Source organism: Narcine bancroftii, chromosome 13 (assembly GCF_036971445.1).
Source record: "Narcine bancroftii isolate sNarBan1 chromosome 13, sNarBan1.hap1, whole genome shotgun sequence".
Taxonomy (NCBI): domain Eukaryota; kingdom Metazoa; phylum Chordata; class Chondrichthyes; order Torpediniformes; family Narcinidae; genus Narcine; species Narcine bancroftii.
The window spans coordinates 57,784,030-57,811,725 of NC_091481.1; the positions used below are offsets into that span (position 1 = coordinate 57,784,030).

At 48.0% G+C, this 27,696-nt stretch overlaps 1 protein-coding gene across 1 annotated transcript in view; it reads left to right on the plus strand.

Moving 5' to 3' along the window:
- LOC138748722 (arf-GAP with dual PH domain-containing protein 1) overlaps positions 1–27,696 on the plus strand; it is a 75,696-nt gene that overhangs the window by 13,621 nt on the left and 34,379 nt on the right. Inside the window, exons 2-6 of the mRNA XM_069909374.1 lie at positions 2,236–2,366; positions 10,755–10,846; positions 13,436–13,518; positions 22,416–22,528; positions 26,812–26,958. Of these exons, the coding sequence (XP_069765475.1) occupies positions 2,236–2,366; positions 10,755–10,846; positions 13,436–13,518; positions 22,416–22,528; positions 26,812–26,958 (566 nt within the window). The remainder of the gene's footprint in view (positions 1–2,235; positions 2,367–10,754; positions 10,847–13,435; positions 13,519–22,415; positions 22,529–26,811; positions 26,959–27,696) is intronic.

Genomic DNA, 27,696 nt, shown 5'->3' on the forward strand with positions numbered 1-27,696 from the left:
ATGCTGTGGGGAGAGTGCTGGGCAGTGGGATCAGTGTGGGTATACAGTATACAGCTACCATTTGTTTTTTCTAGATTGCTGTGGACCTGGTCATGGTAAATGAATGATTATGGGATGTATATGCGGTCGGATGTTGCCTGAAGGGAGGGAACCCACACCAGTAAAAAGGGGGAGGGGTGATGGCTTTGTGAATGGAGAGGAAAGGGGCTGGAGAACTGGAGGAAAGAAGACAGCGTGATGGGGAAGGGATGGAAAACATTGTGCTTGTACCTTAATGAAGGGCTGAAGCCTGAATTGTTGTGATGTATCTTTATCTTTTCTACAGAGTGTTGTGTTTTTACTGTAATTTTGTAACCTTCAAATCATTTATGAATATTGTGTTGTAAACCCAGCACCGAACCTTGCCGCAAATAACCACTGATTGCCAGCCAGAGAGATACCCAATCATCCCATCTCCTTGCCCTCTTCGACCCTCAGACAGGTATAATAAATAAATAAATGGATAAATAGATGTGCAGTTTCCATTTGCATTTATATCAGTATGTGTGGGGTCCAGGCTCCCAGAAACAACCCAAACTTTGTTACAACACCCCATTCGCCAAGTAACAAATCTGTAAATTAACCAAGCAAGCGATTACAATATCAGTGAAAAACTAAACCTTTGCTTCTGGACTGGGGATGTCAAATGGAGCTGGGTCCAAGTCTTCAGCATCGGCTGCAGCCGAACCCAACAACTCCATTCTCAACATCGGGTGCAGTGTCGTCAGCTTCGAAGAAGTCGCCTCAGGCTCCCGGGCAAGAGTGGGGACCTCGGGCTCCCTTTGCAGTAGTGTCATGGTGCAAACTCTCAACCACATTTCAAAAATAAATGAATTGGTACAAAAATAAGAAAGAGTGAGGTAGTGTCTGTGGTTCATTGTCCTTTCAGAAATCTAACAGCAGAGGGAAAAAGCTGTCCTTGTACAAATAAGAGGGTGCTGGTTTCAAGCCAAGTTCTGTAGAAAGTTCTTACAGAGCATCACCGCTCTACACATTTGTTTATCTCCAGAGAAGCAGGAGGATCACTTAAAGTTGAGGGAGATACATTTTTGTAAGATCAGGGAGTTGAGGGGTTCTGTGGAATTGACACAAAAGAGGAGGTAAGACCTGTGGCAGATCAGCCTTAATCCTGTTGAATGGTAGGGCAGCATTGAGTGACGTCCTGTCCTTCTGTTTCCTGCAGGATTTGGGTCAGAATACGATCCCTACCATTTGCTTAATGTGGTCGATTACACTGGATGACAAATTTCTCCAAAAGGTTTGCTTCCTGAATAAAACATTGGGGATTATGATATACAACTTCAAGCTGAACACAAAGATCATTTCAGATTTGTGTATCATGTAGGAAGTTGGATAAACATTAAATTAGCTTTTATTGAATTGAGCACATTTAATCGCATAATGGTGCTGACACATTGCGTTCGTTCAACTGACCTGATTTTCGTTTGCACTCAGCATCTGATGCCTCTCATGTCAGTGCCCAACAATAGTCGGCTGGCCCTGATGGATTCCAGTTGCCCTGATGCCGCTTTTCCACAGTCGCAATGTCCCGGTGAAACCTTTCACTGTGTTCGTCACTGATGGCACCAAAATCAGGCGGGAAGACGTCCAAGTGGGAATGCAGAAAATGAATTTTCCATGACTAAGGGGATCAGGGGGTATGGGGAGAAGGGTACTGAGTAGACGATCAGCCATCAAAATGAATGGTGGTGTAGGCTTGAAGGGCCAAATGGCCTCCTCCTGCACCTATTTTCTAGTTTTCTATGTTGCACTTCATGCTTGAAGCATGTTAAAAATATGATAAGAAATCATGAAAAGAGATTATATCTCAAAAACGGTACATGATAGGAAATATTTAAGGTGGTTTTCGTGATCAGCAGCCCAAAATCCATAAAACACACCCAAAAGTATTCAGGAAGCAAAATCTTCATTGTCCAGTGCCATGTCTCAAGACTTGTTGGCCCCAGGTACATGGTCAGAGATGGCGTCACTGGGCCGGATGTAACCGAGTGCCTCGGACAGTGGGCGCGAGCAGCGAGGCAGCCAAGTGCGCCATCTCATTCTGGCTGGCTCTGTGGGAAATTACTGTGACTCCATTCCTGAGAGTTTGGCTGGTTCAGGCCCAATGGAGGGAGAGGGGTTCTCTCGATGACCCGCACCGACCTCTTGTGAGTTAATGTTGCACCTCTCTTCCAGGACCCGAATGGGCTTCGACCACTCTTGGTATCTTCATTTGCCTCAACTGCTCGGGGATCCATCGGAATATTCCAGATGTGAGCATCGTCAAATCACTCCTCCTGGACCCTTGGAACGATTCCCAAATTCAGGTGAGGGACAAGAGGATGGTTTTCACCTATTAATGACACTCTCCACGTTCTAGTATTTCCCAATTTCAAAACATGTCATCTTCTGTTCCCAGACTATTTTTAAAAAATTTTATATTGCATGCATTAAGATCCAAAGTTTGCCTGGTAAAAGTACGTCCAGGTTCAACCTCAGTGGAAGTTTTGATATCCATGATGTGGTGCAATTGACTTGCCCTTTCTGACCAGCAAGAGCAGTGTCCAAACTCTTCACAAGAGACAGGCCAGCCAGGCCACTCTTCAGGAGACAAACACAATGGCTGCAAATGCTGAAATCATGACTGGGCGGAGACTCGGCAGGTCAGGCAATATCCGTGGGTAGAAATGGTCGGTCCACGAGTTGGATCTGCACCTTGACCAAAACTAAGAAAGAACAGGTCAAGATCTGCATATAAAAGGGAGGGGGGAGAAGCAGCGGGAGGGCTCCCAGATGTGATGGGGTAGGAGTTAGAGGTAGAAACCATAAGAAATGGAGAGGGTGGAAGAAAAGTTCATGAGTGTGCGAGAGAGAGAAAGTAAGGGTAGTTAATGAAAAGATGGAATCAGTCGAGGGCGGGGTTATCTAGAGTTAGAAAAACCAGTGTTCGTGCCATTAATGGTTAGCATGACGCTATCGCTGCCCCATCCTCGAAACCGGCGCTGTCCGTAAGGAGGTTGTATGCTCTCCCCATGTCTGGGTGGGTTTCTTCTGGGGGCTCCAGTTTCCTTCAAATCGAACGAGATTTGCAGGTTCGTTAGGTGTAAAAGGGTGGCACAGATTTCACTGGTCGGAATAGAATAGTAAATAAAATTTAGTTGAAGAGCAAGGCTGTCGAGGGAGATCCTGATTTTAATATCAAGTCTCCTTTTAGCTGTGCTCTGGCAATGGATGAGGGCCAATAGACCAAGCCTCAGATCAACAAGCCCACACTTCAAGTCCTTCTAACCTCACTAATCCTGATCTCTGCCTCTCCCTCTCTCATTCGCACACTCTAAAGCACTGCTTATTTCTAACCTGCTCTCTCTTACACCGTTCTATCTATCATATCCCTCCTCTCTCTCTCACTGCTTGCTGTTTTTTACACAACCTCTCTCTCTCTTTGTCTTTTTCTCTCCTCCTCTCTTCTTTTTCTGTCTTGCTCTCTCTCCGTCTCCCTCTCTCTCTTTTGTTTCTCTTTCTGTCTTGCTCTCTCACTCTCACCCTCTCTCTTGTTCTCTCTCTCTCTCTTTCTCTCTCTCTTTCTCACTTCCTTCCCCCCCCCCCCACCCACCCATTCCATCTCCACCTGGACTCCATCGCTCTGCCTCCCTGTCAGTCCACACTCTGCCCCCCCACCAACCCCATCACGAAGATCAAACTGAGAGGGGCCTTTGAGTCATCTGGTTAAATAAACCCTGCCTTCCAATTGTAGACCCGACAACCCACAATCCATGTGAGCACAGTCCCAGAGTGGTCAAGTGTTAAAAATTCAAATAGATTTTCAGATATTTTTCCTGACTAACACCACAGCATGTCATCTGAGGCGTTTGCAGTTCTGTTCACAGTGTGATTGAGTCAGGGCTCCAAGTAATCAGCATCTTCTGAGAATGTCTAATTACACCCCTCAGCATGTTCAGTTAAAGTTTGTGATCAAACTGGATCACTGCTTCTACGATGGCCTGCGCAGACTCGACATCCTCATCCTGACACAGCAAGCTGTATTATGCATCTTTTGTTTAACAAAAGTTTATTCAAAACAATCACAACGTGACAAGACACAAACCATGCACAGAACGGGCGACACGATGAGCTGCAACTGCGCCGACGACCCAGGTCCGAATCCGGTGCTGTCCGTAAGGTGTTTGTACGTTCTCCCTGTGTCTGCGTGGGTGTCCTCCAGAGTTCCGGTTTCCTCCCATGCTTCAAAATGTACCGGGGTTGTAGATTAATTGGGCGGCACAGGTTCGTGGGCTGAAAGGGCCTGTTGCCATGCTGTATGTCAATTTTTTTAAATAAAACAACCACAACAAAATGACAAGGCTCAAAACATACCCAGAACTACATCTAAAACTACCATTAACATCGTTGGAAAGTGGTAAGAAGTGGTAAATCACTACCACCTCTCTGTAATACACTACATTTTCAAATTAAAATTCCATTATAACTGTTTAAAGCCCCTTTCACTCTTGCCAGTGATCCCAGGAATTAATGGCCAATCGGCTTTTAAAGTGCAATAAATAGCCATAGCGGACAATTTTTAAGCAGAGTGGAAAAGTTGGTAGTGCTATAGAGCACAGTTTGTAAAGACCGTGAGAAACAGATGGCAGACCTGACTTCCCAGAATGCCGTGCAGCAGAGAAGCCCCCCCCCCCCTCCATGAATGCTCTGTGCATGCAGCTGTGCATACAGCCCTTTCTCCGCTGCATGGCATTCTGGGGGGGCAGATCTGCCATCGCTTTTTCCCACGGTATTTTTAAATTGTACGCGGTAATGCTACCAACTTTCCCACGCTATATAAATTGTTTGCCATAGCGCCACAAACTTTCCCACATTGTATAAATTGTGCGACCAAATTTCCCACCCTGTTTAAAAATTTTCCGCTATTGCACTTTCCCACGGTCCCTTATAAAGGTTCATATAATTCGGCACAACAACTGAGGCTGAAGGGCTCATACTTCTTTCTTTGGCTTGGCTTCGCGGACGAAGATTTTTGGAGGGGGTAAATGTCCACGTCAGCTGCAAGCTCGTTGGTGACTGACAAGTCCGATGCGGGACAGGCAGACACGGTTGCAGTGGTTGCAAGGGAAAATTGGTGGGTTGGGGTTGGGTGTTGGGTTTTTCCTCCTTTGTCTTTTGTCAGTGAGGTGGGCTCTGCGGTCTTCTTCAAAGGAGGTTGCTGCCCGCCGAACTGTGAGGCGCCAAGATGCATGGTTGGAGGTGATATCAGCCCATTGGCGGTGGTCAATGTGGCAGGCACCAAGAGATTTCTTTAAGCAGTCTTTGTACCTCTTCTTTGGTGCACCTCTGTCATGGTGGCCAGTGGAGAGCTCGCCATAGAACACGATCTTGGGAAGGCGATGGTCCTCCATTCTGGAGACGTGACCCATCCAGCACAGTTGGGTCTTCAGCAGCATGGATTCGATGCTTGCGGACTCTGCCAGCTCGAGTACTTCGATGTTGGTGATGAAGTCATTCCAATGAATGTTGAGGATGGAGCAGAGACAGCGTTGATGGAAGCGTTCTAGGAGCCATAGGTGATGCCGGTAGAGGATCTATGATTCAGAGCCGAACAGGAGCGTGGGTATGACAACGGCTCTGTACACGCTGATCTTTGTGATTTTCTTCAGGTGGTTGTTTTTCCAGATTCTTTTGTGTAGTCTTCCAAAGGCGCTATTTGCCTTGGCGAGTCTGTTGTCTATCTATTTGTCGATCCTTGCATCAGATGAAATGGTGCAGCCGAGATAGGTAAACTGGTTGACCGTTTTGAGTTCAGTGCGCCCGATGGAGATGTTGGGGGGGCTGGTGGTCATGGTGGGGAGCTGGCTGATGGAGGACCTCAGTTTTCTTCAGGCTGACTTCCAGGCCAAACATTTTGGCAGTTTCCGCAAAACAGGACATCATGCGCTGAAGAACTGGCTCTGAATGGGCAACTAAAGTGGCATCGTCTCATGCTACATAAAGCTTAATTATGTTATAATTAGACATGATTAATTTTATTCAAATATAAGATCATAATACATTGATCAGGATTTAGGGCAGGTCCACCATCGCTCAATGAGTCATGACATCACCGGTGGAAGGTAGAACAGTCCTAGCCCCGGGGATGGCTCATTGCAAGTGTGAAAGAGTTCAGTGTCCCAGTTAGGATGGTCAAGTGTGAAAAGCTAAACCCTCATTTCTATCCTGGGTCACAGTGACCAATTTAGTGGCACTCATGTGAAAGGAGCTAAAGAAGCCCTCAATATCCTGGGAGGCCCACTGTTCCTGGAACTCGGTTCACTGATGCCTCAGATACTGTGTACTCCCACTCCAACACTACACAGTCCCAGATGTAACCCCAAAAGAGGAGAAAGCAGCCAGCTCTCCCTGAACCCTTGAGTGTCTGTTGCCTCAATCCATCAATAGCCAGATTGGCCAGGCCCAGCAACAACCCCATAAGGAGATCCTCTGAGCACCCAATTTCAACCCCCCTCCCCCCCCCCCACACCAGGCGGCCATAGATCAGGAGTGTGGGGCTGAAGTGCAGCCAGAAACTGAGGAACAGCCTCTTCAGGTGGGCAAAGAGGGGCTGCAACCTCTCACACTTCATGTACACATGGTACACTATCTCCACCTGGCCACTGAAGTGACAGGTGGCCAAGTGCTATTGTGCACCTGATACACAGTGATGCACTACTGCCTCTCAGCTGTGGGGATTCAGGTTCAGTCCTCCAATGCAGTCTGCGTGGAGTTTGCACATTCCCTCTGTGACTGCATGGGTCACTTCTTTGTCTCTAATTTTCTCCCAAATCCCAAAGCCAGGATAGTTGTGGGTCAAATAGCCACTGTGAATTATCCTTGAGTGGTAGAATCCATGGGGTGTTGATGGGGAGAATTAAATGGAGTTGGTGTAGGATTAATGTAAAAATATATAAAGGGTGCAGAGTGTATAAGTTCGAATAATGACAAACACAAGCCTTTAACGGCACCAGCAACCTGGGTTCAAGCCCGGCACAGTTTTGTAAGGACATTCTCAAGGTGCCTTGTATGGGTTTTCCCAAGGTACTCCCACCCATGCAGAATGGATTGTGGAGGGTCAAGTGACCTCTGTCTGGAACCTGGGCGGAGTATGGATTGTGGAGAGTCACGTGACTTATCCGTCTGGAACCTGGGCAGAGTGTGGATTGTGGAGGGTCATGTGACTTCTGTTTGGAACCTGGGTGGAGTGTGGATTGTAGAGGGTCACATGACTTCTCCATCTGGGACCTGGTGGGAATGTGGATTGCAGAGGTCATGTGACCTTTCCGTCTGGAAAATGGGGGGAGTGTGCATTGTGGAGGATCACGTGGCCTCTCCGACTGGGAACCTCGTTGGAAGTCACAGGACCTGCCAGGTCAAGGTTAGGCTCTGCCCACCCATTGGTGCACACCTGACCATTGACCCCTTTAAGCACCTAGTGATGACAATAAAGTCCACCTCATAGATTAGCTCTTCTTTTGCTCTTTGGCCCTGAGGTGAACCCTGCCATAGACAATGCTGGAGGAGTGGCTGGTAAGGTGCGCACTACAAAGGGGTCAGGGGTGTTGTATACTGTTGTACCATCTGAGCCGTGCTCATGTTAGATAAGGAATGGAGGGTAGCATATTGTAGTCCTTGGTTGTGATAAGTCGGTGTAATCAGTTGCTGGTATCAGTAGTATTAAGTCAGATGTGACTGGGTTGTACTGTGCTTTTGAGAGCGTAATCAGTTGCTGTTATCAGTAGTATCGCCCCATGTGACAAGTCGCACTGTGTTGTGTAATTAAGGGTCCTTACGTGTGTTATAATTTAGGCATACAGCAGGGTAACAGGCCCTTACAGCCCACAAGCCCATGCTGCCCAATTACACCCAATTGACCTACAACCCTGGTACATTTTGAATGGTGGGAGGAAACCAGAACCCCCCCCCCCCCGGGGAAAACCCATGCAGAAACGGGGACAACGTATAAACTCCTTACAGACAGCGGAAGATTTGAACCCCAGTCCCGATCGCTGGCGGGGTAACAGCCGCTATACCAATCTTGTCATATTCTTGCATGTGTCTCATTAACCATTATTCTGCATTCAGATTGTCTCCAGACCTGCTTTTCGTCGAACCCACCAATCTTTTCCCTTCCCACACAACTCTCCAAAACCTACGGGGATTGATATTTTATTTTGGACATGGAGGGGTGCTTTGGGTGGTGTGGGCTCATGGAACGGAAGGGCCTATTTACTGTGCTGGGTCTCCAAGTTAAACTGATGCTGCTGTGGTCAATGTTGCTGGCTCTCCCTGGTACTCTGGTTCCAGATGTCAGGGAGACTCTACTGATTCCCGCTTTGAGTGTACCCCTCAGAAGGTTACTGCAAGTTCTGCTTTGCACCACATCATTTTTTTTAAATTTTTTTTCCTTTTTTTATTTTCGAGCTGAGCGTTTCACCAATTCAATGCGCAGGAAGCCGCCACGCGCATGCGCCCCCCCGCTGCCTGCACCACATCATTGAAGGTGTTGAGTGTTTACTACCAGGAAGGACAGTGCCATCTGCGGCTAGTCTCTTGCCAGTGGGCTGAGCTTCAATGACTCCGTCCTGCCGTCCCAGTACTGCACGGTGTGGGAATTCTGTACCCATGGAGGTGCTGCAGTGCCACAGATGGTGTCTTTGCAATAAGAGAGGCTGAGCAAATCTAAGTGTTTTGGAGTCACTATCTCGGAGGATCTTTCCTGGGCCCAAAACACCAATGGCATTGGGGGGAAAAAACACATCAGCCCCTCTACTTCCTCAAGTGTTTGCGGAGGTTCGGTATGACAACAGAAACCCTGGGAAATGTCTACAGAGGTGTGGTGGAAAGTGGTGCTGGCCGGCTGCAACACGGTCCGGGTATGGGGGTCACCAATGCCCCTGAGTGGAATGCCTAGCAAAAGGTAGTGGACACAGCCCAGGACATGACAGGCAAAACCTTCCCTGCTATCAAGAGCATTTGCCGTGGGAGGAGCAGCAGCGATCATCAAGAATCCACTCGAGAACACTTTGTTCTCGCTGCTGCCCTCAGGAAAGAGGTATCGGGCCCACAAGATTCTCACCACCAGGTTCAGGAATAGCTGCTCCCCCTCCACCATCAGGCTCCTCAATGACAAACTCAATCAGGGGCTCATTTAAGGACTCTCACTTGTGCACTTTTTCTCGATGCATTGTAGTCAGTTTGTTTACATTTATTTATTTGTTTATATGTATACGCACCTTCTTGAGTACAGTTTCTTTGCTTGACGAATAACACTGAACAATTTTTTTCAAAATGTCTGCTTCCTGAAAAAAAAATTGGCGATTTTGAAAGACGGCTTCAGATTTTCTATATTCCAAAGGAAGTTGGTGAAACTTTATTAAATTGAGCACGTTTAATTGGATAATCATGCTGACACTGCATTTTCGTTTGTGCTGCCTCTGGTGTCAGTGTCCAACAATAGTCGGCCGGCACTGACGGATTCTAGTTGCCCTGATACCGCTTTTCCTCGGTCGCAATTTCCTGGTGAAACTTTTCACCGTGTTCGTTGCCGAGATCAGCCGGGATGAAGTCTAAGTGCGAATGCAGAAAATGAATTTTCGATGTCACGTCAAACTTCATGGTTTTGTATACTTGAAGCAGATGTAAAATATGATAGGAAATCACAAAAATAGATTATATCTAAAAAATGGGTATGCAATAGGAAAATTTTTATGATCAGAAGCCCAAAATCAATAAAGTACACCCAAAAGTATTCAGGAAGCCAAATCTTCGTTGTCCAGTGGTAATTCTGCATCACCTGCAGGGAAAAGAATCTCAAGGTTTTATGTGACGCCATGTATGTACTCTCACAATAAATCTGAAATCTGATCTAAATCTTAGCCATTGAGCTGAGCAGATGTCCCCACCCTGGTCCAAGGATGGCCAGCTCACTATCCTACTTAACAAGGATTGGCTGCCAGTTTTCAACCCGGTGATCAGTCGTGAAAGGCATTCTGGTCAGTGAACTGACTGCCGAAACTGCACAGGAGACTGCAGCGACTGGAACCTGGAGTAACAAACCATCCGCTGGAGGAACTCGGCGGGTCAGAGTGAGAGGAAGGACTCTTCGTTGACACTGAATAAAGAGCTCTGGCCACAAACATCGACCGTTCTTACTCTCCCACCAATGTTGATCAGATGGCTGAGTCCCCTCCAGCACATTTGTAATTTTTGACTGTGAGAGCCTCCCCGACCCCAGCTCCAAAGACAGGTGCCGACAGAAGATTGGGGATGGGACGGGATTGAAGTCATGGAGATTTGACCCAAAGGTGTCCCAATCCTCGACCTAGCTTCTGGGTGAGATCTGTGCCCGGAATTCTCTGACCCACCAGAGCATCAAGCAAAGGGATCGCTTTGCCCATCTGGGACCTTGTTATAAATTAAAACTTTAAAATTTAGCCATACAGCACGGTAACAGGCCCTTTCAGCACTCGAGCCCATGCCAACCAATTGCACTCATTTGACCTGCAACCCTGGTACATTTTGAAGGGTGGGAGGAAACCCATGGAGACACAGGGAGAGCATACAAACCCCTTACTGACATTGCCAGATTCAAACCCAGGTTGCTGACGCTGTGACAGCGTTGTGCCCCTGTGTCACCCACGTTGGAGCCTAACGGGTTCTCTCTCTTGCAGCACATGGCCAACCTCGGAAATGAAGCAGCCAAGAACACGTACGAGGCCTTTGTTCCCACTTATTACTACATCCCGACGTACCGGGACTGCCAGTGAGTATACAACTTCTCCTGGAGATTGGACTATCAGTAGTTTAGAGGTGGGGCTCCAATTTCAAATCCCTTCACCATTCCCACATAGACCTGTCTGCCCTCAGTCCATCACCAGGGTGAGGCCAGACCAAAAATGGCGGAACAACGTATCGTATTCTTCTTGAACAGCCTCAAATCCAAAGGCATGAACATCAGATCCACCCCCCCACCCCCCATCCAGTTCCACTGTTTCCATCTCATCTTCACCTAATCCTCATTTTCTTACTCCCCAACCCCCACTTCCTCAGTAGTCTCTCCCTCCACCTTTCCCAGAACACTACAGTACAGAAACGCGGCCCTTCAGCCCATGTCGTCTGTGCCAAACTATTATTCTGCCTCGTCCCATTGACCTATACCTGGACCGCATCCCTCCAATGCCCCTCCCATCCATGTATTCCTCAGATGTCAAAATTGAGCCCACATTTGCCACTTCAGTGGGCAGCTCTTTTCCTCCCTGTGTGAAGATGTTCTTAAATCTTTCCCCTTTCAACCTTAACCCATGTCCTCTAGTTCTTGTCTCACCTAAATGTTGTTGAAAAAGCCTCCTTGCATCTTCTGATCATCATTCAGCCTCTCCCCCTCCCTCCTTTTCCTTCCACCACCTCCCCCCATATCACTTGATATCGCCCCTTTCCAACTCAATTTTTTTTAAAATCACACCCTGACTCACCGTTTCTACCCACTGACACTGCCTGACATGTTGAGACCACCTTCACTCACAGTTCCAGCACCTGCCGGTTTTGCATTTGGCCAGTTGGATTGGGGACCAATGCGAGGCATCCTCCAGGAAAGCGTCTCTCAGGGTTTCGGGGTTAAGAGGGGCAACAATTTCTCTGTGAGCGATCTGTTTGCACCCTGGGTTTCCACCCTGGGATCGCTAATGGGATGGGTTGTGGAGGGGGGTGGAGGGATGGAGGGAAAGGGCACCAGGGCTGGGGAGATGAGCAAAATTAGAGGGCAATCATTGGGTGCCACACAGTACAGTCCCTTCAGTACATCTATGCTGACCTCTCTATATACCTACCCAAACAAAAATCCTACCCCATAACCCTCTATTTTCATCCATGTACCTGTTCTAAAAGTCTCTTAAGGGCTCCTATTGTTCCACTTTCCAACTCCACCCCTGGCAAGGCAATCCAAGCATCCACAACTCTGTGTAAAAAGAACCAATGTCTCCTCTAAACTTCTCTCCCAGTATCCCATAGGCCTTCTAAGCTCTCCTATCAACCTGCGTGGCAACTTGTTAAGCACCCCTCTGTATGCTGCCTTTAAGTTTGACCTTCCCAAATGCATCACCTCACAGTTAATCCAGATTGAACTCCACCTGCCACTTTTCCACCCAACTCTGCATCCTGTCCACATCCCATTGTAGCCTACGGCAACTTTCAGTGTTGTCCACCACTCCTCTGATCCTTCATGCCATCCATAGACTTACTGACCCATTCCCCCATCCTTTGTTTAGGTCATTTATTAAAAAATCACCAAATGCACAGGTCCGGAACAAATCCCTGTGGGGCTCACTCATCCCCGACCTCCAGGCAGAATACTTTCTGTCCACTGCTACTCTCTGCTTTCTGCGAGCAAGCCAATTCTGAATCCACACAGCCAAGAATCCCATGCTTATGACAATCTCCATGAGAGACCTTGTCAAATGCCTCACTAAAATCCATATCTACTACCCTACATTCATCATTTTCTTTTGTTGTTTCCTCAAAAACTCAATTAAGCTTGTGAGGCATGACCTTACCCTCACAAAGCCATGCTGACTGGCCCTGAGAGGACTGTACCTCTTTAAATGCTCATAAATCCTGTCCTTAACTTAGAAACATAGAAATATAGGTGCAGGAGTAGGCCATTTGGCCTACTCCACCATTCGATATGATCATGGCTGATCAGTACCCGGTTCCTGCCTTCTCCCCCTACCCCCTGATCCCCTTAGCCACAAGGGCCAAATCTAACCTACTCTTAAATATTGACAAGGAACTGACCTCAACTACTTCCTGTGGCAAAGAATTCCACAGATCCACCACCCTCTGAGAGAATAAAATTTTCTTCATCTCAGTCCTAAAAATCTTCCCCCTTATCCTTAAACTCTGACCCCTGGTTTTGGTTTTCCCAGCATTGGAACCAACCTACCTGGGTCTAGTCTGTCTAAACCCTTAAGAATTTTTTGTTTTTATAAGATCCCCCCTCAATCTTATAAATTCCAATAGTTTGCCCACCACTGCTTTAGATTTAAAGCAGATCAGTTCTTGATTAGTGTCCAAGGTTACGGGAGAAGGCAGGAGAATGGGGTTGAGAGGAAAAATACATCCATGTTGATTCGAATGGCGGAGATGCTCGATGGACCGAATGAACTGATTCTGCTGCTACATCCCATCATGGAGGCCAAAATCATGAGAAAGGTGTAGCGAAGATCAAACGGGTAGGGGTGAGGAGGGGAGTGGAAAATGAAGGGGTGTAGGCCAGTGTGTAGCAGGGAGATTGAGGGCTGGCTGGAGATTTAGGGGCCAAGGGGGGAAATGTTCTCATCTGCTTTGGTGACTGCAGGGTCCTGAGGGAGCAGTGGATCCGTGCAAAATACGAACGCAAGGACTTCAGCAAAGAGAACAAGCCACTGGCTTACAACACCGGTAAGTAGGTTCCTTCGTTACTTACTATGGCCAAAGCAACTCACTGCCAATGCAGTGAAGCTGAAGTAAAGGTTGCAAGAGCTCAGCGTGTTATGCAGCGTCCTGGAGAGTTTTGCCATGAAAGTTTGCCGCGGATACACAAGCAACAGTTTGCTTCCCTTGCTTCCTTTGGGGGCCCCCAAATGGTGGGGAGGGAGGAGGTGTGGCACTCCCTGTGGTCACAGGGGAAGGTGCTGAGGGGGCGATTAATGGGAAGGGAGGTGTGGACGAGGGAGTCACGGAGGGAGCGATCCCTATGGTAAGAGGAGAGGGAAAGACACGTCTGGTGTTGGGATTGTAACAGTGATGGAAATTACAAGGGATAATGTGTTGGATGTGGTAGGGTGGTGAGGACAAGGGGAACCCTGTTTTATTTGCATCTGGGAGCCTGGTCAGTGGGAAATGGAGGAGATGCACATCAGTGACAGGGATCTCCCAGTAGGCAATCATTTCAACTGTGCCACCCCCTCCCCCCCCCCCCCCCCCCCACTTCTCCACTCCCACGCTGACATTTCTGTCTACCTGTAACTTGGAGGAGCAACACCTCCAACTGGATCAAATTCACCGGTTTCTACTCTTCTCCCCTATCCCTCTGTCTTCCTTCCTCCAGCTCTCCAATGCTTTCCATTCACAGAGCCATCCCTTCTTCCCCCTCCTCCCCGTTTGCTGGTGTGCCCTCCCTCCCTTATCCTGCCTGTGAGACCGTACTCCTCCCTCTGCCCCTTCTCCCCACCCCCTCCCCCCCCCACTATTTTGTCCAGGCACCTGCCTACATTTTGCAAATACCGCGATGAAGGGCTCAAGCCCAAAATGTGGGTGATCTTTGCTACATAAAGTATGCGGTTCGACCTGCCGAGTTTCTCCAGGGTTGCGCTTTTAATTCCCTGGAGAGTTTGATCTTTCAGATCATTGATGTTTCACATCAGACCTGGGGAACCTCGGGAGGACCCGGGAATTAAGAAGCAGGAGGAAATGTTAGTTGTTCGTAAGGGTGGAAGGCAAGTGAATTAAAAAAGGACAATGAAAATAAGGGATAGATCAGCCTAAAGGAGGTGTTGTAGCTCGCTGCTACAAGCTATGGGTCTATGCAGCAAAAGTTATAGCTGCAAGCAGGTTAGCTCAGAAAGAACACGCTATTCCCAGAAAGATCGACGTGAACCCCAGTTGAGTGTAGTTAACACTGAGCTTTATTGGGCTTGCAGCCCTGCTTTTATTCTCAAGCTGAGGGACGTGGTCAAAACTCTCTCAGCACTGATTGGGGTTTTTGTGATCCGCTTTCCCTGATAGGCCAGTTAAGCTCTTTTGGTTGTGGCCAATTGGAGGGTAGCGCTGCGGGCCTCGTGCAGCCTGCTGGATCGTTGTGTTCGTCCTTCATTTTGTGAGGCCCTGTGGGGAGTTGCGAAGGGCGGCCATGGTGTCGCCTTAAGTGGTAGGATCATTGTTGGAAGTTAACGAAGTACTGCAGAGGCAGGAAATCTGAAATGAATATTTCTGGCATTTCTGCACTTTTTTTGACAAAAGAATTTGAAGCTCTTGAAGGTTGTTGAGCCCTGAAGTTTGATTCTCATTTAGGAATGTGGAAATGCAAAACTGGAGAGAAATCACTTCTAATCTGAGGAATAAGTATGACGTATTTATGGATATTTGGCAGCCGTACCTACGACATGTCGGGACTAATCTTGAACTGTTCTCCACCCCCCCCCCCCACCAACTTTACCCCCCTCCCCTACTGATCCAGAAAAGTCAGATAATTTTTTTTAGACCTGAGAAAGTGCCTGGCAAATCTCTTCTTATTATTTCTGTTCTTTTTCTATCCTTACTCTTACACCTGTTCTTTCTTTCGTTTGTTCTCTTTTATCAAAGGGTGAGGGGGGGTGGCTATTTACAATTATAGTCAACAAGAAAGATTGTTGTTAAATGCATTGCGTTGTTGAATTTGTTTGACATGTAAATTCTATAAATAAAATATTCAAAATGAAAAGGTTGTTGAGCCCACAAGGGTGTGACAGATCCAGTCAGAAGTTGAGGTGCTGTTCCTTCACAATGTTTTTAGACCTACAGCACAGTAACAGGCCCTTCTGGCCCACAAACCCGTGCTGCCAAATTACACTCAATTGACCACAACACCCCTCCCCCACCCCGTACGTTTTGAAGAGTGGGAGGAAACCGGAAAACCCAGAGGAAGCCCACATAGACATGGGGAGAGTGTACAAACCTCTTTCAGATTTGGACCTTAGTCACTGGCGCTGTAAGAGCTTTGCGTGAACCATGCCCCCGACCCCACCCGATGCTGATCTACATAGGATGACGTAGGAGAATAGAGAGATGGGCATGTGGCGGAGAATTAAGGCGTGGAGTTCAGCTCCTGTGGAGGCCTCCCAGGCTCTGGGGCAGTCGGTTTGAGTAGGTGTGATCCCCTGGTGATGATGGAATTTGTCAAGGTCACGTGAAGGCTTCACTCTAGTCTCTGGCAGAGGTTGGGATTCGTGCACCAGTCTCTCCGTCTTTCACATTTTCATCGGAGGATATTTCCGGGGGAAGTGGCCTCTACATTCACAGCTAATGACTTGCGACTCTTTCCCCACTGCCGCCAATGAGAGGGTCAACGCTGGCCCGCCGAATGCAGGTGGGCAGGATCCTACCCGAATTTAATTCGCCTACCATCACAATCGCTCCACAGAAGACGCAATATCACTGGCTCTCCACTCAGCTCTGGATCACCTAGAAAATGGCAACACTTATATACATACAGCTGTCCGTCATCAACTACAGCTCAGCCTTCAACACTATCATTCTCTCAGTGCTGGTCAACGAGCCTCTGTATCCCCCCCCCGCAACTGGATCCTTGACCTTTTCATCAGAAGACCACAGTCAGTACGAATTGGAAACGCAGACGATCAGCACAGGCTCGTCTCAAGGGTGCGTGCTGAGCCCCACTGCTCCACTCACTCGACACCCATGAATGTGGGACCAGGCACAGTTCCAAGGCCGATGATGCCACGGTTGTCGGCGGAATCACAGACAGCAATGCCAAGGGAGATAGTTGAATGGTGTCACCACAACAACCTTGCATTCAACCAAGAGGATTGTGGACATCAGAAGAACACAAATCAGTCCTCACTGACGGCTCAGCAGTGGGGAGGGTCCAGAACTTCAAATCCCAGGGTGTCAACATCTCCGAGGATCTGTCCTGGAGCCTCCGTGTCAATGCAATCACAAAGAAGGCTCCCCAGCGCCTATGCTTCATGAGGTGTCTGAGGAGATTCAGTACATCACTGATGACTCTCGTAAACTTCTGCAGATGTACCGTGGAGAGCATTCTGCCTGGTTGCATCACTGCCTGGTACGGAGGCACCAACTCTCAGGACAAGAATAAACTCCAGAGGTTTGTTAACTTGGCCTGCGACATCATAGAGATCAGACTTCATTCCGTCGAGGACATCGACATGAGGGGGTGCCTTAACAGAGCAGCTGCTATCCTCAAAGACCACCCAGGCCAGGCCCTCTTCACTCTGCTACCATTGAGGAAAAGGTACAGGAGGCAAAAGACGAGCAATCGGTGGCACAAGGACAGCTTCTACCCCCCTGCCATCAGATTCCTGAATGATCAGTGAACCACAGACGTGGCCTCATTTTGACTTTTTCTTTTTCTTGCACTATTTTTATTTATTTTATAAAGTGGTTTATGTAAAGTTTGGACTGTGACGCTGCCGTAAATCAACAAATTTCACGACATGTTCATGACAATAAATTCTGATTCTGACCTGGCTGCCCAGGGACGCTCCTGGAGACAGCAAGCAGAGCAATTCTGGGACTATACGTGACCCCCCCATCTCCACTGTGTTATTATGTGTGGAAATAAGAACTAAGTTCCCAACATGCAATGTGTGCAGTTCAGCAGAAACTGGAAGTGGTATATGAAGGCAGTCATGGGCATTGTGGCTGGAAGTCGCTTGAAACAGCTCAAGGAAACTAAAGTCCATTAAGTCCTAAACCCACATACAGTCGTTCTTCTTGAAAGAACAAGCATAACAGTGTCTGAGTAAGAGAAGACAATAGTTCATAAGCATCGATAGGTTAAGGCCTCCCACACTGATGCAGTTTACCAGCAATTTATCTGATATTTGGAAATGCTTCAAACAGCGATTCAGCATTTATTTAGAAGCTGGTGGAATGGGAGAGATCGATGGAAAATGGAAAGCATCTATCTATGTTTCTGCACATAATGAGTGAAGATGCCTTGGTCATATATAGCGTTTTTTCCATTTGGAGACGGTGATGATAGAATTTGATGAGTATTTTGTTCCAAGTAAAAACGTCACGTTTGAGAGATTCAAGGTTTTCTCCTGTGACCAGAAACAAGGTATGACCAATACTTAGCCAAGTTTCACACAACGAGCAGGTCCTGTCAATTTGGAGATTTGGAAAACTCACTCATTAGAGACAGGATGGTTTGCTGAATCCCAGATAATGAGCTTAGTTGCATGAAAAAGGTTTGACTCTGGAAAAGGCTGTGAATATGTGTAGGGCAGCAGAGACCACATGAGCGCAAGATAAGGCGCTGCACAGGAAAAACACAACAGTGTTACACCCAGTGATGAAAATAGAGAAGCGGGGCACCAGGAGTTTCCCAAAGCAACATCAAAGCGGTCAGCTCAAACAGCAGATGCAGCTGGTGCAGAAGTGGACATATTTCAAAGGTGTGTCCTTCCTATGGAAAGACCTGCTATAACTGTGGAAAGAAGAATCATTTTGCAAAGCAGGGGATACCGAGAAAGGACGAAGAAAGGGAGGAATTCTTCGTGGATTCACGACAAAATGTTGCTCCCAAAATGTCTCTGTGACAGTGATTCCATTTAACTGGAGCCCAGGTGAATCTGTTATCTATGGATGAGAGGATTTCCGCAGGTCTAGTGTTTTACAGAAGTGCGCCACTACTGAATGGCCACTACTGAATGGCCACTACTCCAGTCCACATGCTGATGGCTTGATGTATACGGACCAACCTTCCAATGCAGCAGTCAAGGTCATACAGGCTACAGTGCAAGAGAAGGTAAAACAGAAACAGTAGCGTGATAAGACAGCAAAAAGCTGACCAGTCCTGAAGCGTGGAGTTCCGGTGCAAATCCGAGCTCACAATTCTGTCACTTGGGCCTTGCTAGGATATGTGCAAGAGGAAAGAAATCCACATTCCTATCAGATCCAGACAGAGGGGGGACACCTCTGAGAAGGAACCACGTGGATCTACGACCACAAGCTCCAAACTTAGTCGTGATCCGTCACCTGTCAGTTCACAAAAGGGACAGGAAAAAAAGGAACGTGTGGTTCAGGGTTTAACGTAGCAAATGCAAGCTGAACACCATTGGAAACACACAGCAGACCAAAGATCAGAATCAAGTAGTCGTGAGGTAATGCTCCAATTCTACAAACTTAAACTTCTATAATTCTATACACTTAGAATATTGTGTTCAGTTCTGGTCGCCTCATTGCAGGAAGGATGTGGAGGCTATGGATCAGTATCAGAATTTATTGTCGTGAACAAGTCTTAAAATGTGGTGCTTTGCAGCAGAATCAAAGAGCAAATATTCATCTTACAAAATTATTATTAAAAAAATTAAAATAACAGTGCACAAAAAGTAAGGCAGCGTCTTTCGTTCATTGATCATTCAGGAACCCGATGGCAGCAGGGAAGAAGCTGTCCTTGTGTCGCTGAGTGCTCGTCTTTAGGCTCCTGTACCTTTTCCCCGATGGCAGCAGATAGAAGAGGGCCTGGCCTGGGTGGTGGGGGTCTTCGAGGATAAAGGCTACTTTTTTGAGACTGGTGTCTGTGATGTTGCAGGCTGAGTTAACAACCCTCTGGAGTATTTTTTTTCTTGACCTAAGCATTGGCATCTCCATACCAAGCAGTGTTGCAACTGGCCAGGATGTACACCTGCAGAGGTTTTCAAGTGTCTTCGGTGATGGACCGAATCTCCTCAAACACCTCACCAAGTATGGCCGCTGGCGAGCCTTCTTTGTGATTTCATCGACGTGGAGGCTCCAGGACAGATCCTCTGAGATGTTGACACCCAAGAATTTGAAATTCTTGATGCTCTGCACTACTGAGCCCTCGATGAGGACTGGGTCGTGTTTAAAAGGACTATTAAATCCCCTCAGAGACTGATTGAAAACTGTTGAGTGGAAAGGGACTGGCCACAGAATGTAGATACTTTTGTTAAGTAGGTATAGTAATGCGTTTGTTTCTTTTTAAAAGTGGAAAGATATGTTATTATGTGCGTAAATAAAAACTACAGTTCCCAGCATGCAATGCACATGGTTAGCTGGATACCATAAGTAATATATATCAGGAGTCGCAGATGTTGCCGCTGGACATCGGTTCCAGCAGCTCAAGGAAAATAAAACCGGTTAAGTGCTAAACCCACGTAAAGTAGTTCTTCCTGAAAGAACAATCATTACACCTAGGGAGGCCATGCTTCACCCTTCTGATGAACATCCCTCCTTTCGTTCAATGTAGAAGGCCATTCAGCCCACCAGGTCTGTGCCAGCTCTTCATGTAGTCTTGTCACCACAAATTGCAGTGCAATCCAATCTGTTTCACCTGGCCTGCCAAGTGGGTCAAGACCGTGCCTTCACCTTCCTGAGGGCAGCTCCGTGATCAATGCGTTTTTGGCTTCACCACTGAAGATGGACAAAAATAGTTTTCCTTGTCCTTTGAAGCTGGGCGAATCCTCTCGACCTACTGCTGCTTCCAGCAGCTAGAACAGAAAATTATTTCAGTCCTGAATGCCCCGAGCCTATGTGTTCTGCTTTCTCATTTTCTCTGAATTTATTCTTCTTGGCTGATTGAGCTGACACAGAGAGGATCAGTATTTTTAGTCACAGCTTTTAAAAGCAGCAAACTTACCAGAAAGTCAGGCTGCCAGCAGTGTAATTGAAATTAGCACCGGGTTTTCGTAAAGAGGAACTGGATTCCGAAGAATTTGCAAAGAAATGCTTTCTGCACTCAAGTCACCATCTCCTGGGGCTTTGCTGCCAAAGACTTTGGTCAAACCAGTACACCAAGCACTCACGAACCCTCCCTCTAGCCCCCCCCCCAACAATGCATCCCTTGAACCCCCTCTAACCTTCCCCACCTTTCCCTCTGAATTGCCCTAATCCTCCTCTCTCCCTCTGACCCCTCCCCCAACCCCCTACATTGAATAGCATGTAAGAGCAGGCTTGTGATGTTGAGGCTTTATGAGGCCTCACTTGGAGTACAGAGAACAAGTTCCTTTAATGAAGGATATGAAAGGGTTCAGAGCAGATTCATGAATAATTCCTGGGATGAAGGGGTTAGAGCTTGAGGAACAGTTGACGGCTCTTGGATTGTACTACCTGGGGTTCATAAGAATGAGGGGGGTCCTCATGGAAGCATGTTGTACATTGAAAGGTCTGGGCAACGTAGCTGTGGCAAAGTTGTTTCCCTTGGTCGGGGAGCCCAGGACAAGAGGGATTAAAGGATGGCATATTTAAAACAAAGATGTGGAGAAATTTCTTTAGCCACAGAGTGGTGAACCTCTGGAATTTGCTACCATGGGTTGTTAGGTGTATTTACAGCAGAGATTGACAGGTATCTGAATAGTCAGGGTATCAATGGTTATGGGGAGAAGGCAGGGGAGTCGGGCTGAGTGGGAGAATGGATCAGCTCACGACGAAATGGTCAAATGTACGCGGTGAGTCGAGTGGCCTTCTTCTGCTCCCATGTGGCCTTATGGTGTACATCCCCTGGCCTGCCCTCGTCTACCTATCTCCCTCTGAACCCACACCCAGCTGTCTCCCCAATCCCCTATCTCCTGTCTCCCCAACACCCCTGTCCCCCTCCAGACCCCTCCTTCCCCACATCGTTCAGTTCCCTCTCTCTTTCTCCCTCTTTCCCTCTCTCTTTCTCCACCCTCTGCAGAAGAAGGAATGCAAATGGCTTCCAGTGGCAGGTGAGATGAGAATGAGGCAGCACAGCCTTCGGTTTCCGTGGAGTAGATTTAGGACGGAGATGAGGAGGAGGAACTCTTCTCCTCAGAGACGAGTGAGTCTGTGGAATTCTCTGCCCAAGGAGGCAGTAGAGTCCGCCTCATTAATGGTATTTAAGATTTATTTTAAGAGGAGAATTAAGGGTGGTGGGGAACAGTTTGGTAATGGAGCAGAGACCACGGCCAGATCAGGCATGATCTTATTGAAGGTGAAGCAGGTTCGAAGGGCCAACTTCCTATATCCTTGTGTTCTCAATCTTCTACTAAGCTCCAGGACGAATTAGGGATAGACAATGGATGTTGGCCTTCTCGGGGACTTTGAGATCCTGTCACCAGGGACAGATGAACCATTAGGCTGAGTAGGCTTAAGCCGAGGGGCCTGGAAAGGAGGGGTGCCTGACAGGAGTTGGGGACGCGGGCTCCCAGGCAGGAGTGGGGAAGTTGGGCTCCCGGCAGGAGCGGGGAAGTCTGGCTCTACAATTCTTTTGACCCCAAAAGTTTAATTGACCTCCAGCTTTTATCGATGACCCCCCCCGCCCCCCCCAACCTTCTGGCATTTTTCAACCCCTTGGATAGTCCCAAGGGTTGATAGTGACCACTTTGAAGACTCCTAGTTATTTAATGTAATTTAACCACTTTATTCTATTCAACGAAGGGTGGGGCAGGGATGCAAGGTCAGGGGTAGCCTTACTAAAATTCAGCACAGGGACCCAGGTGCTAGTTAGTCCACCACAGTCCATCAGTTTTCCCCAGGAGACCCCAGGGTCTCATTGGTAAATGTGCAGTGACGTGACAGGTGGCTCTCTTTCTCCTGAAATAATGTCCTGGTTGTCTTGTTTTCCCTGCCCCCAGGTTACAGAGAAGGGTTTCTATGGAAACGTGGCAGGGATAACGGGCAGTTCCTCAACAGGAAATTCGTCCTGTCAGAGGCTGATGGCATCCTGAAGTACTTCACGAAGAATGACGTAGGTCGTGCCGTGTCTGGGTGTATTCAGCAGTCGGATTGGTTGTGGAGTGGGGGGGAAATTGGGGAAGAGGGAACAGTGGGTTCTAGGGGACTCCCCCCCCCCACCCCACCCCAGTAGTGTCAGGCTCCTGTGGAAACATTCGAGGTCAGACTACGTCTGGGGAGAGAGAAACAGTCTCAGGTCAAAGACCCTGTATCAGAATTTGGACCAGAAACTTTCTCATGTGCTCTCTCTCTCACATACTCTTGCTCTCTCGCTGTCTCTCTCATGCTCTTTCTCTCTCTCTCTCTCTCTCTCTCTCTCCCCTCTCTCTGCCTGTGCTCTCTTTCTCTCATTCTTTTTCCCTCCTCGCTCGCTGTCTCGCTCTCTCTTCCCCCCCCTCCCCCACCCCCACATGCTCTCTTTCACTCTCGGTCTCTCTCTCTCTGCATGCGCTCTTTCATTCTCTCTCTCTCTCTCTCTCTCTCTCATGCCCCCTTACTCTCCCTCTCTCTCTCTCCTGTGTGTTCCCATCATTTTCCGTCCTTATTTCCGATTTGAAACAGCATCACAGTGTGCTTTTATTTTCACGCACTGTTTCTTTGTTCCCTGGCCATTAGACAAGTAGCCCTCAGCACTGAGTACCAGGCAGCGGAATCCTTCATCACACTGATGAACAGCAACCCAGAGAGCCTGGGATGGCTCATCCTGCACCTCCCGAGGCAGGAGGCCACGAGTCCAGGTCCTGTTGCAGGGAGATGAGTATCTAATGCAGGCTTGAGACTCCCACTGCGTTGGCAGTCAACTGGGACTGTTTGCACACATGAGGGGGACGAACAATCCTGGAACACCCCTTCAACAAAGGGTTGGAGCATTTGTTCCCTTTCACTGCCTCACCTCTACCACAGTCTTGAGACTGGTTAGCTCTTCCCCACGGATCCTAGTATCAGGAGGCCATTTGGCCCATGTTGTTGCAATCCCACCATCCAGCACTTGGGCTGCAGCTCAGAGCTCTTCAAGAATGCATCCATACACAAAAGAGCTGGAGAAACTCAGCAGATCCCGCAGCATCCATAATCGTTTAACCCATGTTTCGGGTCTGAGATCTTCGTCAAGGTATGAGCAGGTGGGCCGAATATAAAGGTTGGGGGGGGGGGAGGAGGGAAGAAGGGGCAGAGGGAGGAGCACAGGCTCACAGGCAAGAGGCTGCAGGTGGTCAAGGTTGGGAGGTCAGGAGAGAATTGATTGGGCCTGGGTGAATGCAGAGGTATGGGGATAGGAGAAGGGGGAGGGAGAGAGAGAGAGGGACAGACAGACAGACAGAGCTGGGGGAGAGGAGATATGGGGATAGGGGAAGGGAGAGAGAGAGATGGAGATAGTGGAAGGGGGAGAGAGAGAGAGAGACAGACAGACAGCTGGGGGAGAGGAGATATAGAGAAAGGGGAAGGGGAGAGAGAGGTAGGGGAAAGGAGATATGGGGCTAAACAGATAATGATTAAATGTGATAAGGGTTCAAGTATCTTGCTTTAAAGCAGTCAGTTCTAGATTCAACACCCTCCTGGGTGGAAGGGAAATAAGTTGTCCTCCCCCCTTTGAACTTACAACAATTGGACCCCTCCATTAGGGGTAGAAGGAAGGGCAATTGAGAGGTAACTAGATCCTCATTTTCTCTTGCATCTTGTAATTTTGTACCCCACAATTAAATCTCCCTTGGCCTCGCCCCTTCTCAGGGAGACAAATCCAGCTTCCCCGCCTGCCCATCGCATCTTTCAGGAACCAGGCTGCCATGTTTCGGAAGTGAGAAGCGATGCGGGTGTATTTTAAGAATTTTATATTGGGTTGGCATAGCAGTTAGTGCAATGCTATTACAGTGACAGAAACTGGACGTTCAAATCCTGTGCTGTCTGTAGAGAGTTTGCACGTTCTTTCCATGTCTGGCCTTTCAGCCCATGTGCCCATGCGGCCCAATTGCCACTGATTGGCCTACAAACCCTGGTTCGTTTTGAAGGGTGGAGACCCTGGAGGAAACCCACGCAGAACGTAAAAGGTCCTTACAGACAGCGCCGGATTCGAACACGGGCCTCTGATCCTGTAACAGTGTTACGCAAACCATGCTGTCGCTGACAATTGGCTTGCAATTACCCGGTTGGCGGGGGGAGGAGCAGTGACCCGGCACTTGTAGAATCCTCCCTGAATGACTTCAGCTGTTCCGTCAGCCTAACTTCCCTCGGAAGAAAGGATGACTCATGGTTCCTCAAACCAATGAAAATATGCGGTTTCAATACAGGAAGTCACAGTGGAGCACTGTGAGTGAAGGCAAGAGACTTGCTCTCTCCTTTACCCCCATTCTCCTCATCACATTATTCGCCTGATGGAGTCGTGCAGGCCAGAAGCAGGTCCTACAGCCCACTGAATCCACACTGGCTTGTGTTTACACTACGTTAAATTTAGCCCACGAGCTCATGACGTCAAAATACACCAGTTAACCTCTTGCCTATTGTCCTGTGCCCCTCCCTCTGCCTCCCCACCCTCCGCCTTCCGACAGATGCCTTCCAACTGAATAGCAATTGTTCCTTCCTTCACTTTAAACCATTGGTTCTCAACCTTTTTCTTTCCACTCGCATCGCCCCTCATTCTTCTGAACTCCAAGGAGTCCAGTCCAAGAGCCGTCAATCGTTCTCATAGGCTAATCCCTTCATTCCAAGAATCGCTCTTGTTATGTGTCTCAGAACCCTCTCCAATGGCAGCACATCTTTTCTTCGATACGGAGCTCTTGAAGTACACTCAATAAAAATGTGTCACAGTTAAAATATTTAACGGACGTAAAAATGGCAAGAATCACATGAGAGAAATCGGCAATGGTTTTCAAACTTTTTCTCTCCACTCACATCCCACTTCAAGTAATCCCTATGCCATTGGGGCTCTGTGATTAGTAAGGGGTTGCTTAAGGTAGGACATGAGTGGAAAGGGAAGGTTGAGAACCACTGCTCTAGACCCAATTGTTACTGAAATATTTTGCTTGAGAAAAATTGTCATTGGCCCATTTCCTTTGGAGTTGTGAAACCATGCACATAACGAGTCAATCAGGTACGATTAAAACAGTGGTTTTCAAACTTTTTCTTTCCACCCGTATCCCATCTTAAGTCATCCCTTACTAATCACAGAGTTGGTACATTCTCCCTGTGTCTGCGTGGGTTTTCCACGGGGACTTCAGTTTCCTCCTACAGTTTGAAACATACCTGGGGGGTGTAGGTTAATTGGGTGTAAAATGGGCAGCACGGACTCATGGGATGAAATGGCAACACGGGAAGCATGTCTAAAAATTGTTTTTAAATTTTTAATTTAACAACGCCATCGACCTGAGTTCCGTTTTTTTTAACAAAAAATGACTTTGTTCACAATAAATTATTGACAAAAAGAAGACTGTTCAGTTTCTTCTCACCCTTTAGTGTCGTATCTGTACATTGTTACACTCATTTTTCTTTACACCATTGTCACCACTGTAGTTATTCTCCCCTCTATTATGTGAGGGGCTTCCCTTTGGTCTCAGCCCCTCAATGCCTGGTGATGGGAGAACTCAAGACTGTGGTCCTTCCCCACACCGCCCTCGTGTTGGCTGCACCAGGTCTCAGCGCGTCCCTCAGCATACGCCCTTGCAACCTGAATGTGCTGGTTGGTGGGGTTCCCTTCCCGACATCTCCGTGGGCTGAAAGACCGAGAGGTTTCGGCCAGACCAAAGCGCATCTTTCACTGAGTTGATGGCATATTGGCCATTCTGGCTGTCTGACCCCGGGAACAGCCCCGTGGATCTGTCACACTGCCGCTGGGGATGAACCGCAAAAAGGAACTTTGCATCGTTCTCCACACAATCTTAGCAAATCTGCATTCTGCTTATTGAAGGTGGGTGACTAGTCTCCTCTCCACCGCAGTTATCTCCAGGACAACGTGTATGGAGGGTAGTGTTCCAGTTGTACAGGAAGGACCTGACTTGGAGGGTCATATTATCCGGCACGGTAGAGTAGCGGTCAGTGCAGAGCTATTACAGCTCCAGCGACTGTGAATCAAATCCGGCGCTGTCCGTGATTTCCTCCCACCCTCCAAAAAATGTTTGAGGTTTGGTAATTTAATTTTTGTGTAGTTGGGCGGCATGGGTTTCAATGGGCAGAATCGGGCTGCAGGATCCGTTTCCGTGCGCTGACTCGGTTTCCCGTGATCTTCACTTTGCACATTGGGGCTCCGGTGGATCATCGGTGAAGGTTGTAGGTCGAGCAGCAAATCACCGCCCTTGCCTTCCTCAACAGGCAAAAGAGCCCAAGGCGATGATTAAAGTGGACAGCATCAATGCTACATTCCAGCCGACCAAAATTGGGAACCCCAATGGACTTCAACTCACCTACCTGAAGGACAACAGCACACGGAACATTTTTGTTTACCACGAAGAGGGAAAGGTAAGACGAGTGTCCAGAGTGGGAGTCCTTCATCATCCACACCAGCTGTCGGGATCCCCTTCCCGCGGATCCTGCACAAATCCCGCCATTTGGCATTTTGGTGGTGAAGAAGGTAAAGTTGGCATTCATTTCTTGGGGAATGGGATATAAGAGCAGGGGTGTAATGTTGAGGCTCTATAAGGCTCTGGTGAGAGCTCACTTGGAGAACTGTGCACAGTTTTGGGTGCCTTATTTGAGAAAAGATTGGAGTGGGTTCGGAGAAGATCTACTAGAATGATACCAGGAATGAAAGGGTTAGCACATGAGGAACGATTGTTGACTCTTGGACTGAACTCATGGGAGAACAGAAGGTTGGGGGGGGGGGAATCTCACAGAGACATTTTGAATGCTGAAAGGCCTGGACAGAGTAGATGTGCCAAGGTTGTTTCCCATGGTCGGGGAGCCTAGGACAAGAGGGGACAACTCCAGAATAAAAGGGCATCAATTTAAAATAGAGGTGGAAAAAATTCTTTAGTTGGAGGGTCTGGGGAACTTGTTGCCAAGGGGGGGCTGTGGAAGCAAGTTCATTGGGTGTATTCAAAATGTAGGCAGGCATCTGAACTATCGCGAAGATATTGCCCATACCTTGAGGAAGGCTTCAGGCCCGAAACGTTGGTGATGTATCTTTATCCTTGCTATATAAAGTACTCTGTTTGACCTGCCGAGTTTCTCCAGCATAATGTTTCCCTGCAATAATGA